This window comes from Ursus maritimus, unplaced genomic scaffold (assembly GCF_017311325.1).
Source record: "Ursus maritimus isolate PB19 unplaced genomic scaffold, ASM1731132v1 scaffold_30, whole genome shotgun sequence".
Taxonomy (NCBI): Eukaryota; Metazoa; Chordata; class Mammalia; order Carnivora; family Ursidae; genus Ursus; species Ursus maritimus.
In genome coordinates, this window is record NW_024425564.1 from 34,963,495 (window position 1) to 34,991,141 (window position 27,647).

At 46.7% G+C, this 27,647-nt stretch overlaps 1 protein-coding gene across 4 annotated transcripts in view; it reads right to left on the reverse strand.

The window, feature by feature from the left end:
- Nucleotides 1-1,751: 1,751 nt before the first annotated feature.
- Nucleotides 1,752-27,647, reverse strand: part of MOCS1 (molybdenum cofactor synthesis 1) — a 37,209-nt gene continuing 11,313 nt past the window's right edge. For 2 of the 4 annotated variants that reach the window (XM_040645115.1, XM_040645117.1), the window contains 8 exons: nucleotides 11,711-11,875; nucleotides 9,495-9,556; nucleotides 9,036-9,147; nucleotides 8,508-8,620; nucleotides 7,965-8,075; nucleotides 5,598-5,718; nucleotides 5,049-5,096; nucleotides 1,752-3,289 (listed from right to left, as the gene is read on the reverse strand). In XM_040645115.1, the coding sequence (XP_040501049.1) occupies nucleotides 2,529-3,289; nucleotides 5,049-5,096; nucleotides 5,598-5,718; nucleotides 7,965-8,075; nucleotides 8,508-8,620; nucleotides 9,036-9,147; nucleotides 9,495-9,556; nucleotides 11,711-11,875 (1,493 nt within the window). In that variant the 3' untranslated portion in view covers nucleotides 1,752-2,528. Of the gene's footprint in view, nucleotides 3,290-5,033; nucleotides 5,097-5,597; nucleotides 5,719-7,964; nucleotides 8,076-8,507; nucleotides 8,621-9,035; nucleotides 9,148-9,494; nucleotides 9,557-11,710; nucleotides 11,876-27,647 lie in introns of all 4 variants that reach the window. The other 2 variants (XM_040645118.1, XM_040645116.1) reach the window with 2 other exon arrangements.

The following is a 27,647-nucleotide window of genomic DNA, read 5'->3' on the forward strand; positions in this document are numbered from 1 at the left end:
GGGGGGGGGGGTGGACGACACATAGGGTTGGTGAGCCCAGCATGTGTGTTGGTTTGCGGGGGGAGGGATGTGCGTAAATGCAAGCCTGGCCAGGCTAGAGGGGAAGAGACCATCCTGGAGTCCAGGTGAAGGCAAGATGAAGGCTTCGAGGAAGAACAACTGCAGAGGGCTTTGTTATACTCATCTGTCTACCCGACAGCCCCCACTGCCAGACGCTGGCATTGGGATGATAGGAAGGTCGTGGGTGAGGTCTCTGAAGGTCCTCTCCCAGACTGGCTGGGCTGAGGTCAACCTCCCCTGCAGGGGTCAGGGGAGGGCTCCACTTCTATAACCAGCATGTCCAAATTGTGGCATTCCCACTCGCCATGGAAGACTGGATAGGCACCAGGAAAGACAAGGAATACAGAAGTTGTTCAAGACATTTGGGATCCACAGAAAAGCACACTTTGGTTTAACTGTTTACAGAGGACACATACCTTGTTCCAGGTCTCAGCCTTCTCACCCTGAAAGATTTTTTCCTTCTCTATTTATTATTTTCTAGCTCTGGCCAGTAGAATAGCCAGATCTACAACAGTGCCTTGGACCATGCGCCATCACAGTTGCTTCAGCAAGAAGGGCTGGTGCCCTGTGGAGATGGTGAAGTTGGTCCTGGATATGCTAAATGTTTACGCCTATTATATTTGTTCCTTAGTCTTTCCCCAGTGTCCTTCTCACCCCTCCTGCTTCCTTCAGGTAAATTTCTCCAGCTGTCTAATTTTGTGTCCAGTGTAAAATTCAGTTAATCTAACCTGTCCCCTTCTCAGCAGCAGCACCCACTCCTCCCCGGTGAGGGAAGTCAGGTGTGTTTGGGGCAGCAGGAGGGAAAAAAAATGCTCCAGGTGGAGAGGGAAGGGTCTAGTCCAGGCTCTCCCACCCCCATCCCACTTTTACCAACTGGGGTGCCATGACTGTTCCTCCAACCTCTACCAGGGACGTCTCCATGCCACGGCTGCTTTCACCAAGCTGTCTCAGATGACGTGATGCTGACGTACGAAGTCTGCAGCGTCCTTTTTACCTGCACCATTTTTCTAAGAGTATATTGTACTACTAAAAACTATTAAATCCATACCATCCCCATCCAGCCTGCCTTGAAACCTGTGCCTCCTTTCCGTGCGGGGACTTGAGGTGTGCTTGGGAGCAGTCACAGCTAGTGGGGGGTGGAGCCAGCTCACGTCTACCCTGAGAGTACCAATCGTCACATTTTCAAAAGTTTTGCCAGCCAGTTCACATTGTATGGGTAGCTTGAAACTGGCCACAGAATTTGGCTTTTTCTTTTCCCAAGAGCTGGTTGCCAAACATTCGCCAACCCATGGGTGTAGGGCAGAGGGGAGGCAGGCAGGCAGGGGGTACCACTGAGGATAGACCCAAAGACGCCTATCCACAGGGGCAAACCCAGCCAACCAGCCCAGGGTTTGGGGATGTGCAGACCAGGAACCATCAAGTGCGTGCACCCCCTTGATCTCTAATAGCCAGCAAAACCCGTGATGAGCTTGGGACACCCCCAATGGATACTCACAGCAGGTGGTGCATTTCTAGGCCTCCCACTCCAGTCCTACCTTCTCCCACAGGGAGGATGGGGGAGCTACAGAGAATGTGCCCCTTTGGCTTTTATAGCATCCTTCCTGCTCCTCTTTCCCCGGGGATGAGGGCGTGGGCATGAATTCATGGCAGCTCAGTGCCCTCTGCACAGACAGTCCTCATTTCCGCATCTCCAAAGTTGGCATCGTGGCTTTATTTTGTGCGCTGTGAGGGTGAAGGCAATCTTCAACTCTCTTCTTTCCCTGACATGTTCCGGAATAAAGGGGTGTGGGCAGTGGGTTGGACAGCAATGCACAGGGCCAGGTGTGGGATGTGTGCTTGGGGAAGGAGTCCTAAGGGCTGCTGCCTGTGTGTGTCCCATTCAAAAGGAAAAGGCTCAGGAAAGGGAGCTGCTAGCAGGACAAGAGCAATGGTGAAGCCAAATCCCTGCAAGTTTGGTGGGACCCAGACTCAGGCAAAAGGAGGGGAGGACTGGCCCTTTCAGAAGGGTGGCAGGGGGGTGGTTCCCCAACCCCGGGAAGGCAAAACTGCTTTAGAGAAGTAGTGGAACATTCTTAATGCAAACCATGCTCTTCCCTCCTCAAAGTGGGTTCCCTCTGCTTCATGAGCCCTTATTCTCTCCCAAGGCAGAAGAGGAAACCCAAAACAAGGAGTAGAAGTTATGGACCAGGCCGTTTGAAACTGCATGTGTTCTCTGGGGACTATTTCACACAATGGGATTTTTCGGTTCTGCAGCGCTGCTCCTGGTGACCCCCTCCCACGACTGGAGTGTCCAGGAAGACTGACAGGAGACTGTGCAGCTCATTAGAGATAGTGTAGCGGTAAAGGGGGGGAGGGCTGACCTCAGGCTCCTACTGGCGGAGGTAAACAGGGACAGGGTTACAGGAACTTGCCGGAACTGCATCCCATCTTGACCTGGCTGGCTGGGCTGGGGGTGAGGGGCAAGAGCTCTAGGTCCGCTGGAAGTCCCCCCGCTGACCGCCGGTCTTGCTCAGGAGCTTGATCTCCCCCAACACAATGTCTCTGCTGACACCCTTGCACATGTCGTACACGGTGAGGGCGGCCACGGCAGCCGCGGTCAGGGCTTCCATCTCCACCCCAGTGGGGCCCCGAGCCCGGCAAGATGCCTGGATCCCCACAGCATGGTGTGTGCTGTCCAGCTCCAGCCGCACGTGGACGTGGCTCAGGGCCACGTGGTGGCAGAGAGGAATCAGCTGGCTGGTCAGCTTGGCCGCCTGGACTCCGGCAAGCTGGGCTACCACCAGGGCGTCACCCTTCTTTAGCTGGTTCTCCCGGACGAGTCTGAAGGCCACGGGCCCCAGCAGGACCACAGCTGAGGCCACAGCCACCCGCTCCGTGTCTGGCTTCCTGCCCACATCTACCATAGCTGCCCGTCCTTCCGTGTCCACATGGGTTAATTGGTCCGAGGGTGGCAGGGGTCCTGAGGGGGTGGCAGGAGCCTGGGACACTGAGCTAAGGCACTTCGGGTTGGCATTTGAGTCTAGGTGGGAACTGCAGTGTCTCTGAGGGCAGCCGGACCCCAGCCGCCACTGGGCAAGGACAGGGGTCCGGAGGAGCCAGCCTCCTTTCCACAAAGTTCCCATCTGGTTGGAGAAACTCACTCTGTGTCTTATACCCTGAATTTGAAAGGGGTCCTGGGAGGAAATGCTTGGAATGGCTGGTGGGGAATCTTGCAGCATCAAAAGTAACTCTGGAAAGCAAGAAGGAAAGAGAAAAAAGACTAAGCCCAAAAGGGGAGTTTTTTTCCCCACCTCTTCTCCCACCCCTTCCCTGCCCACCTCAAGTTCTCACTTCTGCACTGGGGAGAGAGAGGGGTGAAGGGCAAAGAGCACAGCAAGAAGAGAAAAAGCAGGAGGTATGCAGACAGAGGGTCCCAGGATACAGGAGTGCCACCCCTCACGGCAGGTGGTGCTCAGGGCACAGCCCCACCAGCATCTCTGGGCCCGCGGGGGGGGGGGGCGGGGGCACTCCTGGGCTCCCCTCCTCACCAACTTCCTTGTCGCCAAAGTTCTCTTAAGAAACACCAACGGTCCGAAGACTGCAGCCCAATCACATGACCTCTCCCTGTCCCTGCATTTTTCTGGAAGCTACAGTGAGGTCTCAGTCTGAACTACCAATCACTACCAAACTCCTCTTCACATCCCCTATGAAGAGTTAATAGTAATTACCGAGTATACAGTGAAGATAGTAAGGGAAATATTGTATCTATTTCAACAATGTCTTTGAAGCCCCCTCAAGGACATCAGAAGTACCCGCAGAGCGACAGGCTGATCCAAATGGTGCCAAGGGCCTTGGGAGTCTTGCAGGCTTTCTTGTTAACCAAAGGGTGGTCCGATGCAGAGCCCCAGCCCAGACCTCCCAAACCTGACTCTGAAATGACAAGATCCCCAAGTGATTCATGTGCACATGAAAGTCAGAGGCCCTGTTCTAGGCAACTCCTAGTTTTATAGAAACCAAACCAGCTTATTACTCTATGTCCTTGAGAGGAATATTATACCTTATGAAGCAAATAACCCTCCCAAATTCCAGCTTCCCAGCTCTGGGCCCCCATCTGGCCAATGTCAGAGGCACAACCTCCCTCCTAGGGCGCCCAGGAAGGCATCCCCACTCCTTGCCATCAAGGTGTGTCAGCATGGATCAAGGCCCAACTGTAGGACTATGATACTGGAAAGGAGGGAAGAAGAGAGATGTTTTCTTCCCAGTGGAGAAGCTTCCTTCCCTTCTTGGGGAGGCTGGTAAGGGAGGTAGTCCTTGGGCTGTCTCTGGCCCACATCAACCTGCCTTCCTCTGGGCACCTGCACTCACTTGGCTCCAATCCCTGGAGAAGAGAATCCCTTCCCCTGGTTTTTCTCACTGCTTTCTCTTGCCTGCTGGTACACTTCGAAGCCCAGACATGGCTATGGCCAAGAGGGGCAAGGTGCCCCCTGATCTAGTTGGGATATCTGGTGGAGGGGTAGCAGCAGCCCTAAAGCTCCACGTGGACCAGCCAGTTTCCCAGAGAACACACAAGGCTTTATGCATGTAAGTTCCCAGGAGTTAAGGAGTTAGGCAGTTGAGATCCTGGCTGCCTCCTCCCTGAAAAGCACGAACATGCTTAGCTGGCCGCCCTAAGCTCTGCCCAGCTCCTGTAATGGCATCTAGGCTGGGAGGTCCCAGAGCCAAGGAAGGGTGTCCATCTTAACCAGGAGTTGCATTTTTAGGGTACAACCACCTTAGTGATAAGACAGAATGATGGTTTCTGTGGTACGTAGAGTGAGGGGGAGCAATGGCCGGGAGGAGAAGACAGGAAAGCTGGAGGGGCGAGAGAAGGTGGAGGATGAGCAGAAGAAACACAAGGAGGCGACCATCAGGATGAAATGCAGGATCTGGGGGGAGCCTTGGAGCAGGGCCCACCCGGCGGGATCCCCCAGGGACAAGGGTGAGCGGTTACGTACAGATGGGTCACCCACCGATGAGGATCATGGGCCGGTTCTTCATCTGGGCAATACTGAACATGCCTGGGGCAAGGGAAAGATGGGGAGGGAGGGGCGGGGAAAGGAGAGTGCACTGAAACCACGGTGGACACAGTGGTATGACAACCCGGGGACATGCACTCACCTAGACGCACCCCCGACAAAAAGCCCCCACTGCACACTGGAAGGTCACTCACGACAGAGCCAGAATGGGTGCCCTTGGGGGACACAGTGGATGCCCAGGACCCCACCCTCCCGACAGAAGGCAATGTGTGGGATGAGAGAGGTGCAGTGCCCCCCTCTTCCCCTCTACCCGCTAAAACAGCCGAGAGAATCCAGGGCACCCTCTCCTGCATAGGCTCTGCTGGGCCCACGCCCCCAGGGAGGAGAACCATTGCCACACCCTGGTCTACAGGCACCATGGGAGGACCTGGGCGCCAGGACGGGCCAGAGTCCTGCTGGCTTCCTGCCAAGCTTTGCTCTGTCCCCTCCGCCCCTCGGGGCCACTCAGGAGCCAGCCCGGCCTTCCCTGTGCCCACTCCTTACCTGCATGCTGCCGCTTCTTCCTGCCCACAGCGGCTCCGACGATCCTCAGCAGCTCCTCCTCGGAGGCCCCTGCCCGCAGGTGATCCCGTAGAGACACCTCCGAGTTCCCGAAGAGGCAGACCTGGGATGGTCCCCGTGGGGGAGAGGAGAACATTCATCCCTTGGCCCCGAGCCTTGGCCCCCGTCCCTACCATTCCTGTGGGCTGAGCACCAGCACCCAGGCCTCCTGTGGCTGGGCCACACTCAAGGCAGGACTTCCTGGACAGTGAGGGACAGGAGCCAGGCAGTGAAGCCAGAGAGGCCGGAAGGGCAGGAAGCAAACTCAGACATCCCAAAGCCTGTGTTGGATTTACAGTCATGCTCCCCTCAGCTTATAGAGCACACCATCAAAAATTAAACAGCTGCCAACAGAGACAGCACATAAAAATCCAGCTCCATACCTTCTCCTGAGACATTCCACAGAGTATCCTCTTTGGTACCTTGAGAACAGACCCCATCAGCTGAGTCTCGGCAGTCTCCCCAGATGCGGCATGAACGTCCCATTTCACCTGTTCCCCCTTGGTCCCTGCACTCACGGACATTACCCACCTGCCTCTGCACCCTCTCCAGTTTGTGACCTGGACTGATGGCTGAACAGCACAGGCCCGGTGGAGGGGGCATCCTGAGGCCATTCAAACTCCACCCATCCCGGCTTCTGAGAGAGGCTGGCTGCTCTGGGGGCTCAGGGCTGGATGAGATGGTCCCAGCACGCGAGATACCCACCCTTCTCCCACAAAACTTTATAAAGCACCTACTACGTGCCAGCCTGTAGAAGGCACTGTGGACACAGAGGACAGAGGGCTGTCTGAGAACCCTCTGAGGGCAGAGAGCTCTAGAGGAGTCACAGAATCTAAGTGGAAGGTACACCTACTTCACGCTACTGGCCATTCCCCATCCCTCGCTCCCCCACAGGCCCACAGGGCCCACCCTCTGCTCCCAGGGGCTCCACCTTCTGAGAGCCCCTCTAGCTGGCTCCTGCCTCAGTTGGCTGGTGGGAGATTGGAGAGTAAGGGGAAAGAAAGATCAGCCATTTCTGCCCTGCTTCTTCCAGGCTCTGCCATCTGAGGGGGTGACTGCTCCCCCCACAGCTGCAGCTCCAAGCAGGTGTCCGCTCCGCCGGGCTACAGTTCTCTGGGCACCCCGGGGACGCTGCTTCCTCCCCTTCCCCAGGGTCTCGGTATCCCTCTAAGTCCCCTTCACCCCACACTAGAGATAGCCTCTCTTCAGAGCCCCACCTTCCATGTCCTGCAGGAGCCCTGACTAGACTGATGCCACCCATATTTCATGGCAATTCCACATCTCCGGCCCAGAAAGATCGCCGGCTTTTGAACAAGAGCAGGATGGTCCCTTCTGGATGTCCAGCTTATGCCTCTGATCTCCTATCTCCCTCCTCCCCAATGCTAAACAGCTCCCAAAGCCGACTGGTTCCCCCTGGATGCCTTCTCGGGGCCCCCACATGCCTTTCCAATCTCCTTCATTCCTCCTTCCTAACCTTATTACCTCATACTCTTACCTGCACGGAATACTGTTAAAGGGCCAGCTGACTAGTCTTCCTGTTTCCAAATTCAACCAGTGGGTTATTCTTCCTCAAACATGAACAGGAGTCATGTCTCCCCTTGTGCAGAAACCGCACAGCACCCTACTGTCCACAGTACACACGCTGTACCTTTTACCTGGGCATTCAGGCCCCTGACCACATGGTCCCCCTGTGTCTGGCATTAATCTGCCCCAGCCACGTTAGTATGAACTCCAGACAAGTGTCACCCTCCCTCCTCCACCCTTCAAGTTCACTAGGGTCCACAATGTGCTCCCTCAAGGCCCACCACCCTCACAGGCTGTCTGGCCATGCATCTGACACAGAACAACACATGGCCACACATCAGCTCTCTGTTCGGTCTTATCCGTGAGACTTCACCTCTAAAGGGAGTGGGTATGTCAGCGCCTCACAGTCATTCCCCACAGGGCTGACCAGGTATGAGTAATGGACGCTGCTTTCAGAGCTGAGCCACTGGCCTGGAAAGGGGCCCATCCGGTGGGGGCTGGGGCCCAGTGCGCGCTGACCCTTCACTCTCCCCTGCCCATCCTGGTAACACCGAGTCCCGGCAAGTGGCTCCCATCCACCAAAGCTACTTCAGGGGCCCCAGGAAGGAAGGCCATGAACCCCACTTTCACCTTCTGCCCCCACGCTCCCCCCACAACAGACCCTATTTTGCCAACCACGCCAGGTGTCCCCCTAGTCTCCCCCCCCCCGAACTGGGGGCACAAGTGGGAAGAGAGATTCACAACACGGAAGTGGCAAGGGGGCCCTTGCAGGGAAGGGACGCTTACCTTGAGGTTCCCGTCCGCCGTGATTCGCAGTCGGTTACAGGTGCCGCAGAAATGCTCAGACATGGACGTAATAAAGCTGAGCTGGCCTCGGAAGCCAGGGATTTTAAAGGTCTGGGGGGGGGGGCCGGAAAAGAAGGGCAGCAGAGGGGATGGTGCTGCATGGGCCACCGAGGGCACTGGAGCCCCCACCCCACAGCCCTCTCAGGAGGAGCCCCGCCGAAGGGAGGACCCCCGGCCCCCAGCCACCAGAAGACGGACACGACGCACGACCTACAAGCTCTCTGCCTGCACCTGGCCTGCCCGACAGCAAACCTGCTATGGACTCGGAGGCCTGCGGGCCCTATGGCCAGAGCACCTGTCCACCGCTCACTGAAGCGCGGCCTAGGACGAGGTACAAACGGTCGCCCCATGCCCAGCCTGCTGCTCTGCCCGTGAGCAGGGAGGCAGCTGTGAAGGCACCACCCTGGCTCACTGCGTTCTAACCTCAGTGCCCACTCTCCCACGCTCCTCCTCCCAGCTTGGCCCCACCCACCCGCCCCCAACCTTGGCTGTACTGGATTCCTCCTCAGGCAGCTTCTCCAGCTCTGGCCACCGCTGCCGGAGGGTGTCCAGCATCTCCTTGTAGCTCACCAGCTTCTTGAAATTCCACCTGTTACCTGTATCGGGGTTGGAAGCCACTGCGTCAGAGTTGCAGGGGCCTGGGGTCTTCAGGTCCATTCTCCCACAGAACCCAGGAATCAGTTCCATCCCTTGGATGGGAGGTCAGGAGGCCTGGCCTAACACAGGTGGGTCAAACAGCACCAACGCTCGACTTGGAGGTGCCTCTGATTCCCCATCATAGCCCTAGCCCTGGCGCCTGCCCAGGCCCCTCCCCATCATCCTTGGAGAAATTCCTACACACACAGCAGCTCCCGGGGTCAGCAGCACCCACAGGGTCAGCCAGACCTTGTCCACCCCACTCAACCCTTCCCAGGATCCTCAGCATCCCCACACCATGCTCTCAGCATGGTGCTGAACCAGCTCTGCCTCTAGGCCCAAACTTCTCTTCCCTCCCTGTCTCAGGTCACTGACCATCAAAGGGCATGTACTCTATGAAGCGCACGTCCAGAGGGAGGCCCTCAGTCAAGGCCACGAAGTCCAGGAGCTCGTCCTCGTTCAGACCTCGCATCACCACACAGTTTACCTGGCCAGGGACAAGAGGACCACAAGGGCTGATCTCCCTGCATTCTTTTTCAGCAATGACCTTTGGGGGGTCTGGCGCCTGCCTGGCTCTTCACTGGAGGGCCCATTCCTGATCTCTCTCCCCGTTCTTAAGTTGGGGATTCCAACGGGATCACTGGTTTTCTCCCCTCCCTTGTAGGGGGGTCAGGGGCACACTGGATGCAGGGGGCAAGGAAGGGTGGGGGTACAGTACAGTTAGCTGCACTGGCCAGGGCAGGGGGCTGCCATGGGCCCAGACACTGTCAGCGAATGGCCTAGCCAGGGTAGAGGGGCAGAAGTCAGAGGTCAAAAGCAGTAGCATGTGCTCACCTTCACAGGGCTATAGCCCAGCTCGATGGCCTTGTAGATGCCCTCCATGACCTTGTGGAAGCCTACAAGGAGGGAGAGATAGGTCTGGAAACTTTTTCCCTCTCCCCTGTCTCCCTTACACCCAGAGGGAAACACCAGAGCAATAGAGAGCCTCAGGGACCACCAAGTCCAGGGACCAGATAGTAAATATTTTAGGCTTTGTAGGCTAAGAGGTGAAAATGAGGACATTATTAAGTATATCCTGTAAAGACTGTATTGACTAATTTCAGAATCTGATAATTGAGTACATTTTTTTTAATAACACAGCTCTACAAATAGAATAGAATACAGCTCTTTTTGCTGGGATAATATTTTGCTTAACCGAGGGTTCATAGTTAAAGTTTCCTATCATTACGTTGATTATAAATACTATCTGTAAAATTCATTCTTGGCTCCCAGGCTATAGAACAAAAAACAAAAAACAAACAAAAAAATAAGCAGGGGGCTGCATTTGGCTGCTGGACTGTAGTGTGCCAACCCTGACCTAGATGACCCCTCTCATTGTTCAGATGGGGAAACCGGGGCCCTAAGGAGAGGCAGTCCCCAGCTGGAGGCCTCGTGCCGTGGGCCTTAGAATGCAGGTTTCTAGACTCAGTCCAGTCACTCCCTCTGTCCACGCTCACCATGCACTTACTATGTGCAGTGCCAGTGAGCGATTAGAACACATGTGGTTCTCCCATCTCTGTGGTTAACCCATAGTACCTGTGATCCCAGGTCGGCTTCCCCTCACTGTCCGGCTCACTCTCCCCTCACTCGTACGCCCAAACACTTGAGCGCCTCCCATGCGCTGGCCCACACCCACCCCGCACAGCCTGGTGGTTGTGGTGATTCACAGCTAGGCCAGCATCCTGGGAGAGGGTGACCACATGATGGCCTCCATGGTTTCCCTGCGGCATTGTTAGATTGCCCAGTGAGGGAGGGAAAAGGGAGGAAAGTGCGGCTTTCATAGAAAATGCTGTTATGATAATCTAGAAGTTTCTTCCTTTCTAAATCACTCTACCTCCAAAAGGAGGTGGTGGACACAAGAGTATAAACAGGAAGGCAGATCTGACGTCAAGATCTACTGTCTCCAATCCTCGTTCCAGGAAATGAGACAAGGAGGCAGGGGAGATGTGGATGTCAGGCAGGGAGGTGAAACCCACAATACAGTTTCCACTTTCCCGCCTCAGAGCCCTTGCAGGTTCCCGACTGACATTTCCTTTCCAAGTAAGCTCCTTTGATCCGACTCTTCTCCCCACTCCCCATTACTCAAGGCCCATGCCTCCCCCATGGAGCCCTCTAGGTCTTCCCTGGTAGGAGTTCTCTCTCCTTCTCTGTAGCACTTTATCGACACTACAAGACAGACAAAGATGGTCTAATGGCATCACACATTTGGCCTGTAAGGCAGAGCAATGTCGGGTGTGTCTTTCCCCACAGCACCTGGAACGGTTCTTTACAGAGGGCAAGGAATCCATGAGCTCGTCCTCAGCACATGGTTGGTATAAACAGGGAGTTACCACATGGAGCAGGGGAAACAGTGGGGCTGCAAGCTAGAAGCTGTTTCCAGAGAAGGGGAAGGATTGCTGAGTCTCTGATCCTGCAGAGAAGTCTCAGTTATGGACCACCCTCCCCAAATCAAAGGGTATCTGATCCTGGATGCTTCCTACCCCAAACTGAAGCCCATGGCCCGAGACACATCGGGGGCTGGTCTAATGAGACCTAGTGCTCAGGGCTGCTCTACCTCCCCGCCTGTGCCCTCCCTGATGAAGCCTGGTAGGGGAGGCCATGGCAGTGTTGATCTTGACCCTGGTACCCCAAAGCAGCTGCTTCCACCCTGGGCTACCCCACATTTCCTCAGAGTTCATTATAGAGTAACCAACTTGTCCCATCTGCCAGGGACTACCTTGGTTTTAAGATGCAAAGGCCTGCACACTAGCAACCCTCTCATTCATGGGGACACTGGGGGAAGGGCAGAAGGAGATTGGTCACCACAGGTCTTAGCATTTGATCCCCCAAATCTCCCAAGGGTGTGGTGATAGAGACAGAAGACATTTGGTGAAGGTGAGGGGTGAGGAATAAATGCCCATGTTTATCTGAGGCTCAGACACCAAAAGGGAGCAACCAGGCCCCTTGCCAGGGCTCCACCACTATGTGGGCCCTTGGAGGGCTACCCTCCACTGCAAACCACACTGGCTCACCTTTCCTGCGAACAATGAACTCAAATTTGGCTGGCACCAGCGTATCCAGGCTGATGTTGATGGCACTGAGACCAGCTTTCTGAAGCTGAGGGAGCAGCCGGGCTAGGTTGATGCCATTGGTGGTGATGCCAATGGTCCTCAGCCCTTCCAGCTGGTGGAGCTGAGCTGTAGAGAGAACAGGAGGGGACAGTCAGTCTGTTTATTCCTGGTGAGGCCAGGAGAAGGGCTGGAAGAAGAAACTCCAAGTTCAAATAAGATGGATGGAAAAGGGGTTCTCAGCACTCCTCTATTAACTGGGCTTAGCTTAATAAAAAACAGAAAAATAAAAACTCTGATAAAAATAACCAAATGATTGGGGCGCCTGGGTGGCGCAGTCGTTAAGCGTCTGCCTTCAGCTCAGGGCATGATCCCGGTGTTCTGGGATCGAGCCCCACATCAGGCTCCTCCACTGGGAGCCTGCTTCTTCCTGCTTGTGTTCCCTCTCTCACTGGCTGTCTCTCTCTGTCAAATAAATAAATAAAATCTTAAAAAAAAAATAACCAAAAGAATAAACACTGAGTGCTCACTCTGCCAGAGGCCCTGCCAAAGGCTTTGCATGCCTTAGCTCACTGAAGCCTCACAACAAGGATTATCCCCATTTACTACACAAGGCAAGAGAGACTTGGAGAGAGGAAGAAAATTGCTTTAAAGTCACACAACTAGTAAGAACAGCTTAGATTCAAATCCCTGCGTACTTGACTCCAAGACTATGCTCTCAGTTAACCAACTCACAGGTGCTCATTCTCTGCGCAGGAGAAACAAAGAAGAGTTTGGAATTTTTGCTAAACCGCCTCCTCCATTCTACCCCAAGTCCCTAGACATAACAGAAGGATGAAAAAAAAGAGTCCACAATAGCATCAGAAAGCAAGACAGAATGCCTTCAATGGCCCAGACAAGTGGCGAAATCCTGAAAGATAGAAAGCAGATGGGCTCATGTGGATTGAAGAAACCATAGCCCAAAGCACATACAGAAGGTTCTGTACAAAGTAGGAGGGGGACTAGTGTGCCCCAAACTTACCAGTCACCTACGTAGGGCGTAGGAAGGACCCTGGGCATGTCAAGGAGATTACCAGTCTGGGGAACTGTATTTGCCTGAGCTGGGTAAGTTGGTCTCCCTCCATCCCTGCATGCAGGGGGAAGGCTGAGCTTCTACCCCAAGGCTAGAGTACTTAAGCTAGCTGGAGGGGGTGGGGGAAACCAGCATGAACAGAAACAGCACCGGCAGCCAGGCCAACAGAAGCCTTGGGCACTGACGTGAGTATAGAGCCAAGAGTCAGCACACATTTAAGGAGAATGTTGCAAAAGAAAGATAAATTCCACAAACAGAATTAAAGAGGAAGGAAAAGTGACAGAGATAACTAGAGGATTCTTTTAAAAATCAGTTAGTGCCCATGACCGTAATTTATTGAACAGTACATCTGAAATGAATGATGTGCTATCAGTTGGCTCATTGAATTAAAAAAAAATCAGGGTTAAATGAATATAGATGCAAAATTCTCAACAACATACTAGCAAATCATATTCAACAACATACTAAAAGGATCACACATTATGATCAAATGGAATTTATTCCAGGGATGCAAGGATGGTTCAACATTCACAAACTCAATGTGACATATGTCACATAAACAAAAGGAAGGATAAAAATCAGACGACCATCTCAAAAGATGCAGAAAAACACATGACAAAAATCTGACATCCTTTCATGATGAAAACTCTAAAAAAAATTTTTTTTTAAAGTGGGTGTAGAAGGAACATTCCTTAACATAATAGAAGCCATATATGACAAACCTACAACTAACATCTTAGTCAATGGTGAAAAGCTGAAAGCTCTTCCTCTAAGATCAGGAACGAGACAAGGATATCTGTTCCTGCCACTTTTATTCAACATAGCATTGGAGGTCTTAGCTAGACCTTAGTGGGGGAAAAAGAGATACAAGGCATCAGACTGGAAGGGAAGTATACAGAGAAAACCCTAAAGAAGTACCAAAAAAACGTTAGAACTAATAAACGAATTTAGAATAGTTACAGGATACAAAAATCAATATACAGAAATTTGTTGCATTTCTATATAGTAATACCAACTTATCAGAAAGAGAAATAAAGAAAACAATCCCATTTATAATTGTATCCAAAAGAATAAAATACCTAGAAATTAATTTAACCAAGGAGGTGAAAGACCTCTACACTGAAAACTCTAAGACATTAATGAAAGAAATTGAAGAAGACACAAATAAATGGAAAGATATTCTGTGCTCATGAACTGGAAGAATTAATATCATTAAAATGTTCATACTACCCAAAGCAATCTACAGAATCAATGCAACCTCCACCAAAATTCTGGCATTTTTCACAGAAATAAAACAAACCCAAAATATGTATAGAACCACAAAAAACTCTAAGTAGGCAAAGCCATCTTGAAAAAAAGAACAAAGTTGAAGGCATCATACCCCTTGATTTCAAACTGTATTATAAAGCTATAGTAATCAAAACAGTATGGTATTGGATAAAAACAGACACATAGCTCGATGGAACTGAATACAGAGCCCTTGCGTAAATCCATGCATATATAGCTAATGAATTTATGACAAAGGAGCCAAGAATATGCAATGGGGAAAGGAGAATCTTTTCAGTACATGGTGTTGGGAAAACTGGACAGCCACATGCAGAATTGAAACTGGACCACTACCTTACACCATGCGCAAAAATTAACTCAAAATATGATCTGAAACTGTAAAAACTCCAAGAAGAAAACACGGTGGTAAGCTCCTTGACATCAGTGTTGGTGATGATTTTTTGGAGTTGACACCAAAAGCAAAGGCAACAAAGGCAAAAATAAACAAGTAGAAAAACATCAAACTAAAAAGCTTCCGTTTACAAAGGAAACCATCAACAAAACAAAAAGGCAACCTACTGTATGAAGGGAGATACTTGTAGATCATATATCTGGTAAGGGGTTAATACCCAAAATACATAAGGAACTCATACAACTTGACAACAAAAACCCAACAATCTAATTTACAATAGGCAGAGGATCTGAACATTTTTTCTAAAAGAGATATACATGATGGCCAACAGGTATATGAAAAAATGCTCAAAATCACTCATCATCAGGCAAATGCAAATTGAAACCACAATGAGAAATCACCTCACACCTCTTAGGGATGGCTATAATCAAAAAGACAAGAAATAACAAGTGTTGGTAAGGACATGGAGAAAAGAGAACCCTTGTACAATGTTGGTGGAAATGTAAACTGATGCAGCCACTATGGAAAACAGTACAGAGTTTCCTCAAAAACTTAAAATCAGAACTACCATATGATCCAACAATTCTACTTCCAGGTATTTATCTGGGAAAAAAAAAAACCCACAACAAAAACACTAACTCGAAAAGATATATGCACCCCCATTGTTCACTGCATTATTTACAAAAACTAAGACATGGAAACAACCTAAATGTCCACTGATGACGAATGGATAAAAAATAATGTGGTGTATATATATATATATACACACAGTAGGATGTTATTTCACCATAAAAAAGGAAGACTTGCCATCTGTAACAACATGGATGGACCTTGAAGGCATATGCTAAATGGAATAATTCAGACAGAGAAAGACAAATACCATGTGAGCTCACTTATATGGGGAATCTAAAACCAAAGAAAATGGAATTCACAGATAAAGAGAACAGAATGGTGGTTGCCAGAGGTGAGGAATAGGGGGTGAGTGAAATGGGTAAAGGGGGTCAAAAGGCACACTCATCATTTATAAAATAAATAAGTCACGGGAATGTAATGTACACCATGGTGACTATAGTTAAGAATACTGTATTGTATATTTGAAAGGTGCTAAGACAGTAGATCTTAAAGGTTCTCATAATAAGGAAAATAATTATAATTATGTGTAGTGATAGATATTAACCAGATTTGTCGTGTTCATTTTGCAATATATACAAATATTGAATCACTGTGTTGTACACCCGAAATTAACAATGTTATATGTGAATTATAGGTCACAAAAATCAAAGTTAAGATCCTCAGGAGAATAACTATTGCATCCTGGAAACAAGAAAAGAATTAGAACTCTTGAAAATAAAAGTATATATCTCAAAAAAATAATAATAAAGGTATAGTTATAGAAAGAAAAAAAAATTAGGGTGCCTGGGTGGCTCAGTCAGTTGAGCCTCCAACTCTTGATTTCAGCTCAGTCATGATCTGAGGGTCCTGGGATCGAGCCCCAAGTTGGACCCTGTGCTCAGTGGGCTGTCTGCTTGAGATTCTCTCTCTCCCTCTCCCTCTGCCTCCCCCCCCCCGCTTGTATTCTCTCCCCCTCTCGAATAAATAAATAAATTTTTAAAAAGAAAAAAAAAACAGGTAGAAAAACAGAATGGACACCTGTGAAGAACAAATGAGCAAGCTGGAATTGAGCAAAGGAATTCTCCCATAGTTGTATACAATAGTAAAATACCAACGGAATGGAACTAAAACAAAACAAAAAACCAAAGAGCTTTTATTTAGATGTAGAAAAAAGATACTGTGTAAAAATGTCCACGGTAGTTATCTTCAATAAGGAAGATTACAGGTGATTTTTATATTCACTTATCTAAAGGTAAAATTTATTTCAAACTACTTGAATGCATGAATCTTGGTGAACAAGCAGCTTAGCTCTACATGGAGTGCAGAAACCAGAAGTAAAGTGCCCAAGACAAGCTGGCTTGAGAAAAAGACAACAAAGTTAACATCCAGTTTAGGCAGGGGTGTGTGGAAATGCACGCGCTCATGATGAAATACTATAATTATATAACTTTTCTGAAGATAAGTTCTATAACTGGAGAGTAGTGTGTGGAACCTTATAAAGCCTGTGACCTGAAATTTCACTTCTGAGAATTTAACCGAAGGAGATAATTAAGGACGTGAACAATATTTATCCACAAGAATGTTTATTAGAGAACAATACATAATAAAAGGAAGAGGGAAACCATTCATATAGCCAACAACAGAAAACCGCTTAAATTATGCTTCGTCTGGATGATGGAATATTATATCACCAAAAATGACTGTAAAATCAGGTTAGGGATGTTGGGAAATAGACATGTGGAATTATAGTCCAGGTTGAAAACAGTAGTTAGAAACCAGATGCAAAGCAAAATGACAGGCAGGTCAAACCAAAATGTTGACAGTTGTTGTAATGCGGCAGCAGTGATATTCTTTTTTCTTATTTGAAATAAACATGCACTATTCTTGTAACAAGAAAATAAAAGTTTAAAAATAAGAGTTGTTTTAAAGTGTGAAAATTAATCATGGGAAGCCCCACTACAGTGAAGTTGGGAGGTTTCCGCAGGGGAGCTCTCAAGCTCTACCACTCAGAGTCACTTGCAGACCTAACAGGAAGAGGGACTTGACCTTGCAAATGGATACTTTACTTTGCCAGCTAGAGAAACACCTTCCTTTTCCCCCTGGCAACAGCTCAGCCAATGAGAAGCCACTATACTTCCAACTCCCTGTTGATTCCAATGGACTTTTCGGTTTATAGCAGCCTTCCTGACTTAACCCTTTCCTCCATAAAAATTAGCCTACCTCTCACTTTGTTCTCCAGACTCGCCTCTGGTTTTGCCACAGCTTGTCTGTCCCACATTGCAATTCTCTTTCATCCCCGAGTAAACCCATTTCTGCTGGTAAAATAACTAGCAGTTTTTATTTTTAATGTTAAAAAAAGAGAGAGAAGAGCTTTACTATGGGAAAGTAAAATATGGCAAATTAGCAGTAGTTGGCTCCCTTTAGCAAATCAGCTCTGAAGAAACACAGAATCTAGGAACTTTACAAAATGAAAATCTCAAGGAACACCAAAAGAGAGTGCTTTTGAAGGGGTGTGGGGGAGGGTGTTTGTAGCCTGGGGTTGAAGGCAACTGGCAGAGAAAGCAAGCAGGTTAGGGAAAAACAAGGCCGTTCAAGCTCGGTTCTTGCCTCACGCACTAATGCCTCAGAACAATCATCGTGTGTCCCTTCACTGAAGAAATCGGTGTCAACCACCCCAGAGCACTGCTGGGGAATCCACTGGAGGTAAACTCAGGGAATCTGCCAGGACCCTTCAGGAAGAGGAGTGGAAGACGACAGCCTTAGGCATTCATTCCTCCATCTACCCCCTCCAAAGCCCCAGAACTGGTGGATTAAAATCAAGGGTAACTGCCTCCTTCCAAATCTGCTTCTCCCTGCGGGGTTGCCATATTACAGAATGGTAGGGGTGCTGTTATCACCATCATCTGAATGAATACTAAGTCCCGGAGTCGGGTAGTCTACCATTCATGCAGTCATTCATGGCAGGGCCAGTTGGTGTGGAGATTACAAACACGAGTGGGTAACTGTGATATTCTCAGTTCTTTAGCCCTGTGGGCCTATCAGAGACTAAGATCTGGCCTTAAATCTTTTTCCATTCAGAAGTGCCATACAGAATAGCGAATATCCTCAGGAGACCAAATTCACCAGCCAAACTAAGGAGACTTTTGAGAAGGACAGCTAGGCTCCCTGAGTTCCACCCCCCCCAAAAAAAAACTATAAAATATATACCAATAGAAGGAAAATGATTAAAATAGAATGATGTAAGAGAAACATAATACAGTAAAAGAAGTAATGAAGGATATTAAACATGTGAAAAAATTTTCATCATAAAAAACAAGGGTAAAGAAATAGTAGGTAAAAGCATAATCATGAAATAAAAAACACAAGAAATAAGATATACAGTAATATGGTGAGCTAGAAGCCAAGATTTAGGGCTCTCCCAGGAAAATATGGAAAAGAGGGGTGCCTGGGTAGCTTGGTGGGTTAAGCATCTGACTCTAGATCCAGTGGATCTCAGGGTCGTGAGACTGAACCCTGAGTCAGGCTCTGTGCTCAACGCGGAGTCTGCTTGATATTCTCTCCCTCTCCCTCTGCCCCTAGCCCTGCTTGCTTGCTCTCTCTCTCCAAAATAAAATAAATAAAATCTTTGAAAAAAAGAAAAGAGGATGAGAATAAGAAATCGCAATATAATTTAAAAACTGTGGAGGCTGTAAGTAGAAGGGACAACATCCAGATAACAGAGGTCCCAGGAAAAAAATTAAGCTGGCAAGGAGGAACTATCTGAAGAAATAGTGGAGAGAATTTCCCCAAATTTAAAACAAATGGCTTAGTACTGAAAGAGCAATTTCACTGAATGTCAACAGGACAAATGAGGAAAAACCTATTCTAGGGATGTTATAGTAAAATTTAAGAAAATCAGATACAAAGAAAACACTCTAATAACTTCCAGAGAGAAAGAATATAGCATCTAGCAAGAGCAAGAACCAGACTTTTCCTAACAGCAATACTGGCTGTCAGGGGACAATGTAGTGACATTCTTAACAGAACAAACAAATGAAACTTGAACCTAAAATTTTATATACATTCAAATAACATTATAAAACTACTACTCTACTAATTTAAAACATTATAAAAACTACTTGCCAGATTTAATTAGATCCACCACCAAAATTAGATTCACCATTAGACACACATCAAACAACTTGTAGAGAGAATACTCAAATAAGATGAGAAACAAATTCAGCAGATGCTGCAGGAATTATGGGACTATGGGATGAGCAAATGCCTTGGTAATTCCTTAAAAAACAAAAAACAAGAAAAACACTTTCTTTCTTTATCTCTTTCTTTCTTGGTTTTTTTGTTTTGTTTTGTTTTAAGAAAAACCAAAGGGAAGGGATCCTGCTCAGACCACCCACAGGGGAAATCTGCTCTTGATTAGGGTGGCCAGGACTGAGGGAGCAGAGTAGTAACTGCTGGGATAGACCAGTGTGAGACCTTGTGGGATCAGTAGGGGAGGATTGGGGAGAGCCAGGTCACTGGGGTTCCAGCTATGGCTGGCACAGGCCACACCCTCCCATCTCCTAGGGACTGTGCATTAGGGGAAAAAGAGAAACAGGCAAACCACAACACAGAGTCAGGAAGCGATGCAAGGATTTTACTAAACTGTATTACACAACTTCCTCAGGCCCCTGTGAGTGTCAGCATCCACTTGGTTTGCTGTTATCTTAAAGAACAGAGAGTGCTTACCAGAGACACAGAGGGGGGCGCCTGGGTGGCTCAGTCGATGAAGCATCCGACTCTTGATTTCAGCTCAAGTCATGATCTCAGGGTCATGGGCTCGAGCTCCACATCAGGCTTCATGCTCAGCGTGGAGTCAGGTTGTCCCTCTCCCTCTATTCTTCCCACTTGCTCTCTCTCTCCCCCAAATACATAAAATCATTAAAAAAAATTTTTTAAAGAAGGGATGCCTGGGTGGCTCAATTATTTTTTTTTTTTAAGATTTTATTTATTCATTCAACAGAGAGAGAGACAGCCAGCGAGAGAGGGAACACAAGCAGGGGGAGTGGGAGAGGAAGAAGCAGGCTCATAGCGGAGGAGCCTGATGTGGGGCTCAATCCCGGAACGCCAGGATCATGCCCTGGGCCGAAGGCAGACGCTTAATTGACTGAGCCACCCAGGCGCCTCGGGTGGCTCAGTCAATTAAGCGTCTGCCTTTAGCTCAGGTCATGATCCTGGAATCCCGGGATCGAGCCCCATGTCAGGCTCCCTGCTCAGCGGGGAGTCTGCTTCTCCCTCTGTCCTTACCCCCAACTCATGCTTGCTCTCTCTCTTTCTCTCAAAAATAAATAAATAAAATCTTTAAAAAAGAGAGAGACACAGATGGGCAGCCTAGTCCTAATAACCTAAAGATAAAATGCTAGAAAATATCAACAGTAAGGGTGGAGCGAGGGGTGACAAAATCAAGGATCTGAGACTGTGCTACAGTTCTTGTCTTGTTAGGAGGGAGGAAGAAGGAGGCTTTTATTTAAAAGCCAAAAGAGAGGAAAAAGAAACATAGAAAAAGTATGACAGATAAAAGATTATAGAAACAAGTCCAAATATTTCAATAGTTACAATACAGTTACCTAGAATCAACTCACTTGTTGAGGGAGAGATTGTCAAATTTGCTAAAAGAAACACAAGTAATAGCTATGGGCTGTTATAATAAACAGATCTAAAGCATAAGAACATAAAAAGGTTTAAAGTAAAAAGGTGAAACCAGATACAATGGTCTTACTAAAGCCAAAAGCAAGCTGATATAACTTTAGTAAAATAAAATACATACAACTTAAAGACCCAAAGTATCATTATAGAGAGAGCTACTACATAGTGAAAAAAGATCCAGTTCATGAAGAAGACATAACAGTTCTAACCACATATGAATCTAATAAAATCACCTCTACCATATATAAAATAAAAAGAAATGGTGACCTCTGGGAGAAATTAACAAATCTACCCACTTGTTTATTACTGGCAGGCCAAACAGGTAGAAAGCCAGCAAATGGAGATAACCAAAGGTTTGAACAATAATAACAAGCTGGATCCAATGAACAAATATAGATGTCTCCATCCAAAAATTAAATAACCATTCTCTGTAAGCCCACAAAGAACATTTATAAAAAATGTCAATACACTAGGTCATAAAGAAAGCCTCAATAAATTTTAAAGAATTATCATACAGATAAGATCTGACTACTACATAATTAAATTATAATTTAATAAAATATACATGAAAAATCCTCATATATTTAGAATTAAAAACAGTACATAAATATGTCATAGACCAAAGAACAAATCAGAATAAAAGTTACTTATAACCAAATGTTATGAAAGCAATAGGCTACACCAGGATGGAAGGCAGAAATAATAAAACAGAATACAAATATACAATAAGATTCCACAAATCCAGAAGTTGGTTTGTTGAAGACTAGCACAATAGACAAACCTCTGGCAAGATCGATCAAGAAACAGAAAAGAGAGAAGGTACAAATAAAACATATTAAGATTAAAAAAAAAACCTACAAATAAAACAGATTAAAAATAAGAAAATACTATCAGCAATTTCATATCAATATATTTGAAATCAGAAATAATTACAAATGTCTTAAAAAAAAGAATTACCAAAACTGACTCTAAAAGAAGTCAAAAATTTGACTAGTGCAATAACTATTAAAAGAATTGAAGCATCAGTTAAAAATCTCCCTGCAAAGAATATACCAAGCACAATTTTACAGGTGAGATCAAATTTTCAAAGAAGTGATTATCATGGATTAACACAAACTCCTGCAGACGGAAGTATGAGTGCTATGGTTATATGTTTGTCCCCTGCCCCTCCCCCCAAATTCACATGTTGAATCCTAATGCTCAATGTGATGGTGTTAGAAGGTAGGGCCTTTGGGAGGTGACTAGGTCTTGAGGGTGGAGGGAGTAGTGCTCTGGTAAGAGAGATCCCACAGACCTCCTTCTGCCATGTGACGATACAACGATAAGATAAGAGAGCTTTCACCTGACCATGCTGGCACCTGATCTTGGATTTCCAGCCTCCAGAACTGTGAGAAATAAATGTTTGCTGTTTATAAGCTACCTAATCTATATTTTGTTAGAACAGCCTGAATGGACTAATACGCTACCCAACTCATTCTTTGAAACCTAATATCACAATCATTTAAGGCAGGCATGAGGAAGGCAAAATTACATGCCCATTTCACTCATACATATAGATGCAAAAACTTAGAGTATCAACAAACTGAACCTAATAGTAGATGATAAAAGCACAGTTTACCATGACTAGGTTGGGTGTAGTACAGGAGTGATGTAAGAAAAGCCATAATGTCATTTAGAGTAATAGCTTACAGAAAACAAAAATCATAGATCACCCTAACATACATAAAAACGTATATAATTTAAAAAAAAAAAACTTAAACTAGGACGGGAACTTCATTACTTGATTAAAGTTACTTGTGGAGGAAAAAAAAGAAATATCATTCTAAATGGGGAAACATTAGGAGCATTCTCGTACTACTACTACTACTATTCAAAATTATATTTGCGATCTTAGATATTGCAATAGGACAAGAAAAGAAAATTAAAGGCAATAGATAAGGGAAAAAAATTCCCTTAGTTACCGCTGATATGACTGCTGGTATAGAAAACTCCAAAGAATTGAAATAGACATATTTTCTTAACTTTCCTATCAATGCTATTATAAATCAAACACAATTAGAAAATATAATTTTTTTTTTTAAAAAATGACACTATCCATCAGGATCCTAGCATAAAACAGAATTAATCCCAGATGGTTAAAATGAAAACTTTAATGAAAGGACTACTTGCCATGGTATGGACAGAATTAAGGGCTCCAACAATGAATAGTATAGCATTCAGACTAGCAACACTGGGGATTAGTTACCAAGCCTAGGGCCAAAGGCACATGGAGAAGAAATTAAGTCAGGAGTCCAACTAAGTCACCATGGAGGCAAGAAAGCCCTGTGGGAGTTTTAGTCCTGGAGAGAATTCAGCTACTGTCAAAAACCCAGTGCAGAAACCCAAATGCTTCAGAAACCCAACAGGCAAGGAGACCCTAGGGGTCAGCCACCCAGAGCAAAGAGAAGAGCAAAGGAAGGAGATGGCTGTGGGAGGGTGGGGGCATGAACAAAAAAGATGTTAATTCTCCCCAATTTGATATATAGGTTTTATGGCATTAAAATTCCAACAGATACACAAGCAATGAACCCTCTTAAAAAAGAAAATTACAAAAACAATTCCATTTACAATATCAAAAAGAATAAAAGATACAGGAATTAACTTAACCAAGGAAGTGAAAGGTTTCTACAATGACAACTATAAAACATTGCCAAAAGAAATGAAAGTTAAATGGACATGCATCATGGATTGGAAGACTTAATGTTGTTAACATGACAATACTACCTCAAGAAATCTAAGGATTCAATGCAATCTCTAACAAAAGCCAATGACATTTTTTATGGAAATAGGAAAAACCACCCTAAAATTCATATGGAATCCCAAGGAAGTCCAAATAGCCAAAACAATCTTAAAAAAGAAGAACAAAGGGAAGACTCACACATTCCCTGGTTTCAAAACCTATTATGAAGCTACAGTAATCAAAACAGGGTGGTATTGGCCTATACATATACACCAAAGGACTGGAGTCCAGAAATAAACCCCTGAGGATCTGGCCAAATGGTTTTAAGGGTCCCTAAACCATTCAATGGGGGAAGGACAGTGTTTCCAACAAATGGTACTAGGAAAATTGGGTACTTACATGCCAAAGAATGAAGTTGGACCCTTATCAAACATCATGTTCAAAAATCAACTTGAAATGGCTCAAGGACCGAAATGTAAGTCCTAAAACAATAAAACTCTTAAAAGAAATCATAGCATAAAAGCTTTGTGACACTGGATTTGGCCCTGGTTTCTTGGATGTGCCACCAAAGGCAGAGGCAACAAAAAAATAGACAAACTGGACTTCAGGAATATTTAAAAATTTTGTGTGTCAAAAGACACTATTTACAGAGCAGCCGCAGAATGGGAGAAAATATTTCTAAATCATGGATCTGATAAGGGGCTAATATCCGGAATATTAGAGAATTCCTAAAATTCAGCAAAAACAAAACAACCCAATTCAAAAACGGGTAAAGGATTTAAATAGACATTTTTCCAAAGAAGATATATGAATGGCCAATAAGCACATGAAAAGATGGTCAACATCACTAATTATCAGAGAAATGCAAATTGAAATTACAGCGAAATACCACCCTATACCCATTAGGATGGCTACTATCAAAACAAAGAAACAAAACAAAAAACAAAAAGAAGTGTTGGTGAGAATGTGGAGAAAGTAGAACCCTGTGCACTGTTGGTGGGAATGTAAAATGGTACAGCTGCTGTGGAAAACAGTATGGGTGTTCCCCAAAATTAAAAATAGATTTACCATATGACCCAGCAATTCCACTTCCACAATCTCTTTGAAAGCAGAGTTTCAAAGAAATATTTCTACATCCATGTTAATGGATAGCAGCATTATAGATGAACCTTGAGGGCATTATGCTAAATGAAATAAGCCAGACACAAAAAGACAAATACTGCATGATTCCACCACACAAAATTCTTAGGGTAGCCCAAGTCATAAAGACAAAGCATGACGGTGTTTGACAGGGGCTGGGGAGAGTGGAGAATGGGGAGTTATTTTTTAAGGGGTACAGAGTTTCAGATTTGCAAGATAAAAAATAATGGGTAGGGATGGTGGGGAGAGTGCACAACAGCATGAATGTACTTAATACCACGGAACTGTTTACTTAAAAATGGTTAAGACAGGGGTGCCTGAGTGGCTCAGTCGGTTAAGTGTCTGACTCTTGATTTCGGCTCATGTCACGATCTCAGGGTCATGAGATTGAACCCTGCATGGGGCTCCACGCTGGATGTGGAGTCTGCTTAAGGTTCTCTCCCCCTCTCCCTTTGCCCCACCCTGCCTGTCCATGTGCGCACGTGCACGGGCGTGCTCTTGCTCCCTCTAAAAAAAGAAAAAAAATGGTTAATATGGTAAATTTCATGTTATGCATATTTTAACACAATAAAAAAAAGAAAAGAAAGAAAAAAAGAATCCAAGCTGAATTTTCCACGGAACTTGCTAGGCTGATTCTAAACTGTCACGGACAAGGCACTGCTAAGAATAAAAAACCTGCTCAACCCGAGAGTGGCCTGTGAAGCTGCAGTGATTTCAGGCTGCATGACACTGGCACTGACACAGACAAGCTAGCCGACACCATGGCCCCCAACACACAAATGCACACAGGGCAGATTTATCGAGGAAGCAGAGGCTTCAATAAGAAGGAACTAGAGAAAATGACTATCACATGGAGGAAAAAAATGAAATTAGAACCCCAAAAACCAGCCACAGATGAACTAAGGACTTAAATATGCAAAAGGCAAAATTGTAACTGTTTTAGTGGAAACAGAGGGAGCTGTTCTGACCTTGGGTGAGGTGTTTCCCTAAAAAGACATAAAAAGCACCAACCATAAAGGACAAAACTGATCCACTGAAGAACCACTGCTGATCAAAAGAATTATAATACAAAATGTTGCTTATTTTTTCAAACTGGGAAGAGACATTGCAACATAAGTACAGAACTTTAACAGGGGTGCCTGGGTGGCTCAGTCGTTAAGCGTCTGTCTTCGGCTTGGGGCGTGATCTCAGAGTCCTGGGATCAAGCCCCACATTGGGGTCCTCCGCTGGGAGCCTGCTTCTTCCTCTCCCACTCCCCCTGCTTGTGTTCCCTCTCTCGCTGGCTGTCTCTCTCTCTCTCTGTCAAGTACATAAATAAAAATCTTTAAAAAAAAAAAAAAAAGAAGAACTTTACCCAACCAATATGAAAGAATAAAAACAGAAAGAAGAGAAACAAGGGCAGAAGACACGAGGTGGTATTACACAGGAAAAAAGGATATTTGGGGCTGATAAACATGTTGAGAGATGCTTGACCTCATTCTTCAACAGAGAAATACAAATTAAGACCAAATAAAATACCATTCTATCCTCGTTCAACTGGCAAAAATCTGGAACGGGACTACCAAGCTCTGAGGAGGACGTGGGTCAGAGGAAGCTGGAACAAACGCTTTGTAAGATAATGTTTCCAAAGTTAAACATTCACCATTCTACCAGGCAACGATTCCACTCCTACAGGAAGTGCACTCCAGGACACACAAATGAGAATAAAAATGTTCTAAACAGTGCTACTTGAAACGTCAAAACACTGGAAACAGCCCAAACGCTCACTAGCAGGATAAAGGGGGCTACATTCACATTAACGGAACAGCAGAGAAAAGGAACGAAATGCAACTCGGGAGGATGCGTACCAAGTTCAGTTGCATCGAAAGAGGAAGCCCTGAAAGACACATGGCACGATCCTCATTAAGTTCAAAAATACTGTCTCTCATTTTTTAAAATGAGATATGGAATGATAAATACAAAAATCCCAAAACTTCACTGGCCGACATGACAGCCGTTGGCCACATGTGGCAATTTCAATTAATTAAGATGTACTGAAGTTACACCAATTCAGTTACGGTTCAGTTCCTCTGTCAGGCCACAAGGGCCCAAGGCCACACATGCGTACTAGCAACGGCGTCACACAGCACCCATAGCGAACACTGCCAACAGCCAGAGAGTTCTGGTGGGCAGTCCTGCTCCAGACAGCTCTGCTGAAAAAGAAGGGGTAGAGGAACTCGTCCACGCACAAGCCAGGTGGGAGAAGCGCTGGTGAGTCTGGGTTGGCGCAGGGGGATCACAGTAATCGCAGATGGGGAGCCAGGGCGGGCCGGGCGGTCTTCCCCTGGAGAGTTCTGCAGCACCAGGCCCAAGACTGACAGTGCTTCGGGCAGGGGATCCAAAGTGATCGGGACAGCAGGCTCTGACAAACCTATAATCCTTTCGCTCTGCACCCCTGGGTAGGGTCCCTCGCTACTCCCACCTGGGAGAGTGGGGACAAGTGTTGGTGAACATCCCAGCTCTGGGCATTATTTATTCCCTCCCCTCCCCTCAGCCCTGCTTCCCCACCAGCACCCACCTGCCCTGCCGTTCAGGGCAGCTTTGCTCTGAGGAAGTCCCTCTGGGGAACACCAAAGAAGCTAGGCTGAGAGATGTCAGAGTGTTAGCAAGCACAGTGCCACAGCAATCCATGGCCTAGCAGCTGTCATCTTTTGCAGCACTGGGGGCAGGGGCGGGGGAGGGCTGTCTTTCCCAGTCAACCGGCACCCTTGGGGGCGGGAGGTAAACCCTCCTCAGCAGGTCACCTGCGGTTGGGGTCTTGTCCTACCTCACACCCATGTGGTGATCAACTCTTAGTAGTCAGCCAGGACCCATACCCTTGGGCCGACACAGCAGGACAGGCCCTTGAAGTGGCCAGTGCACAGATGAGGACACTGAGGCTCAGGGTGGGGAAGGGATCTGCATAAGTCCCCATAGCCGGGCAGCGGCAGAGGGGGAACAGGGCTGCCAACTTCCCTGG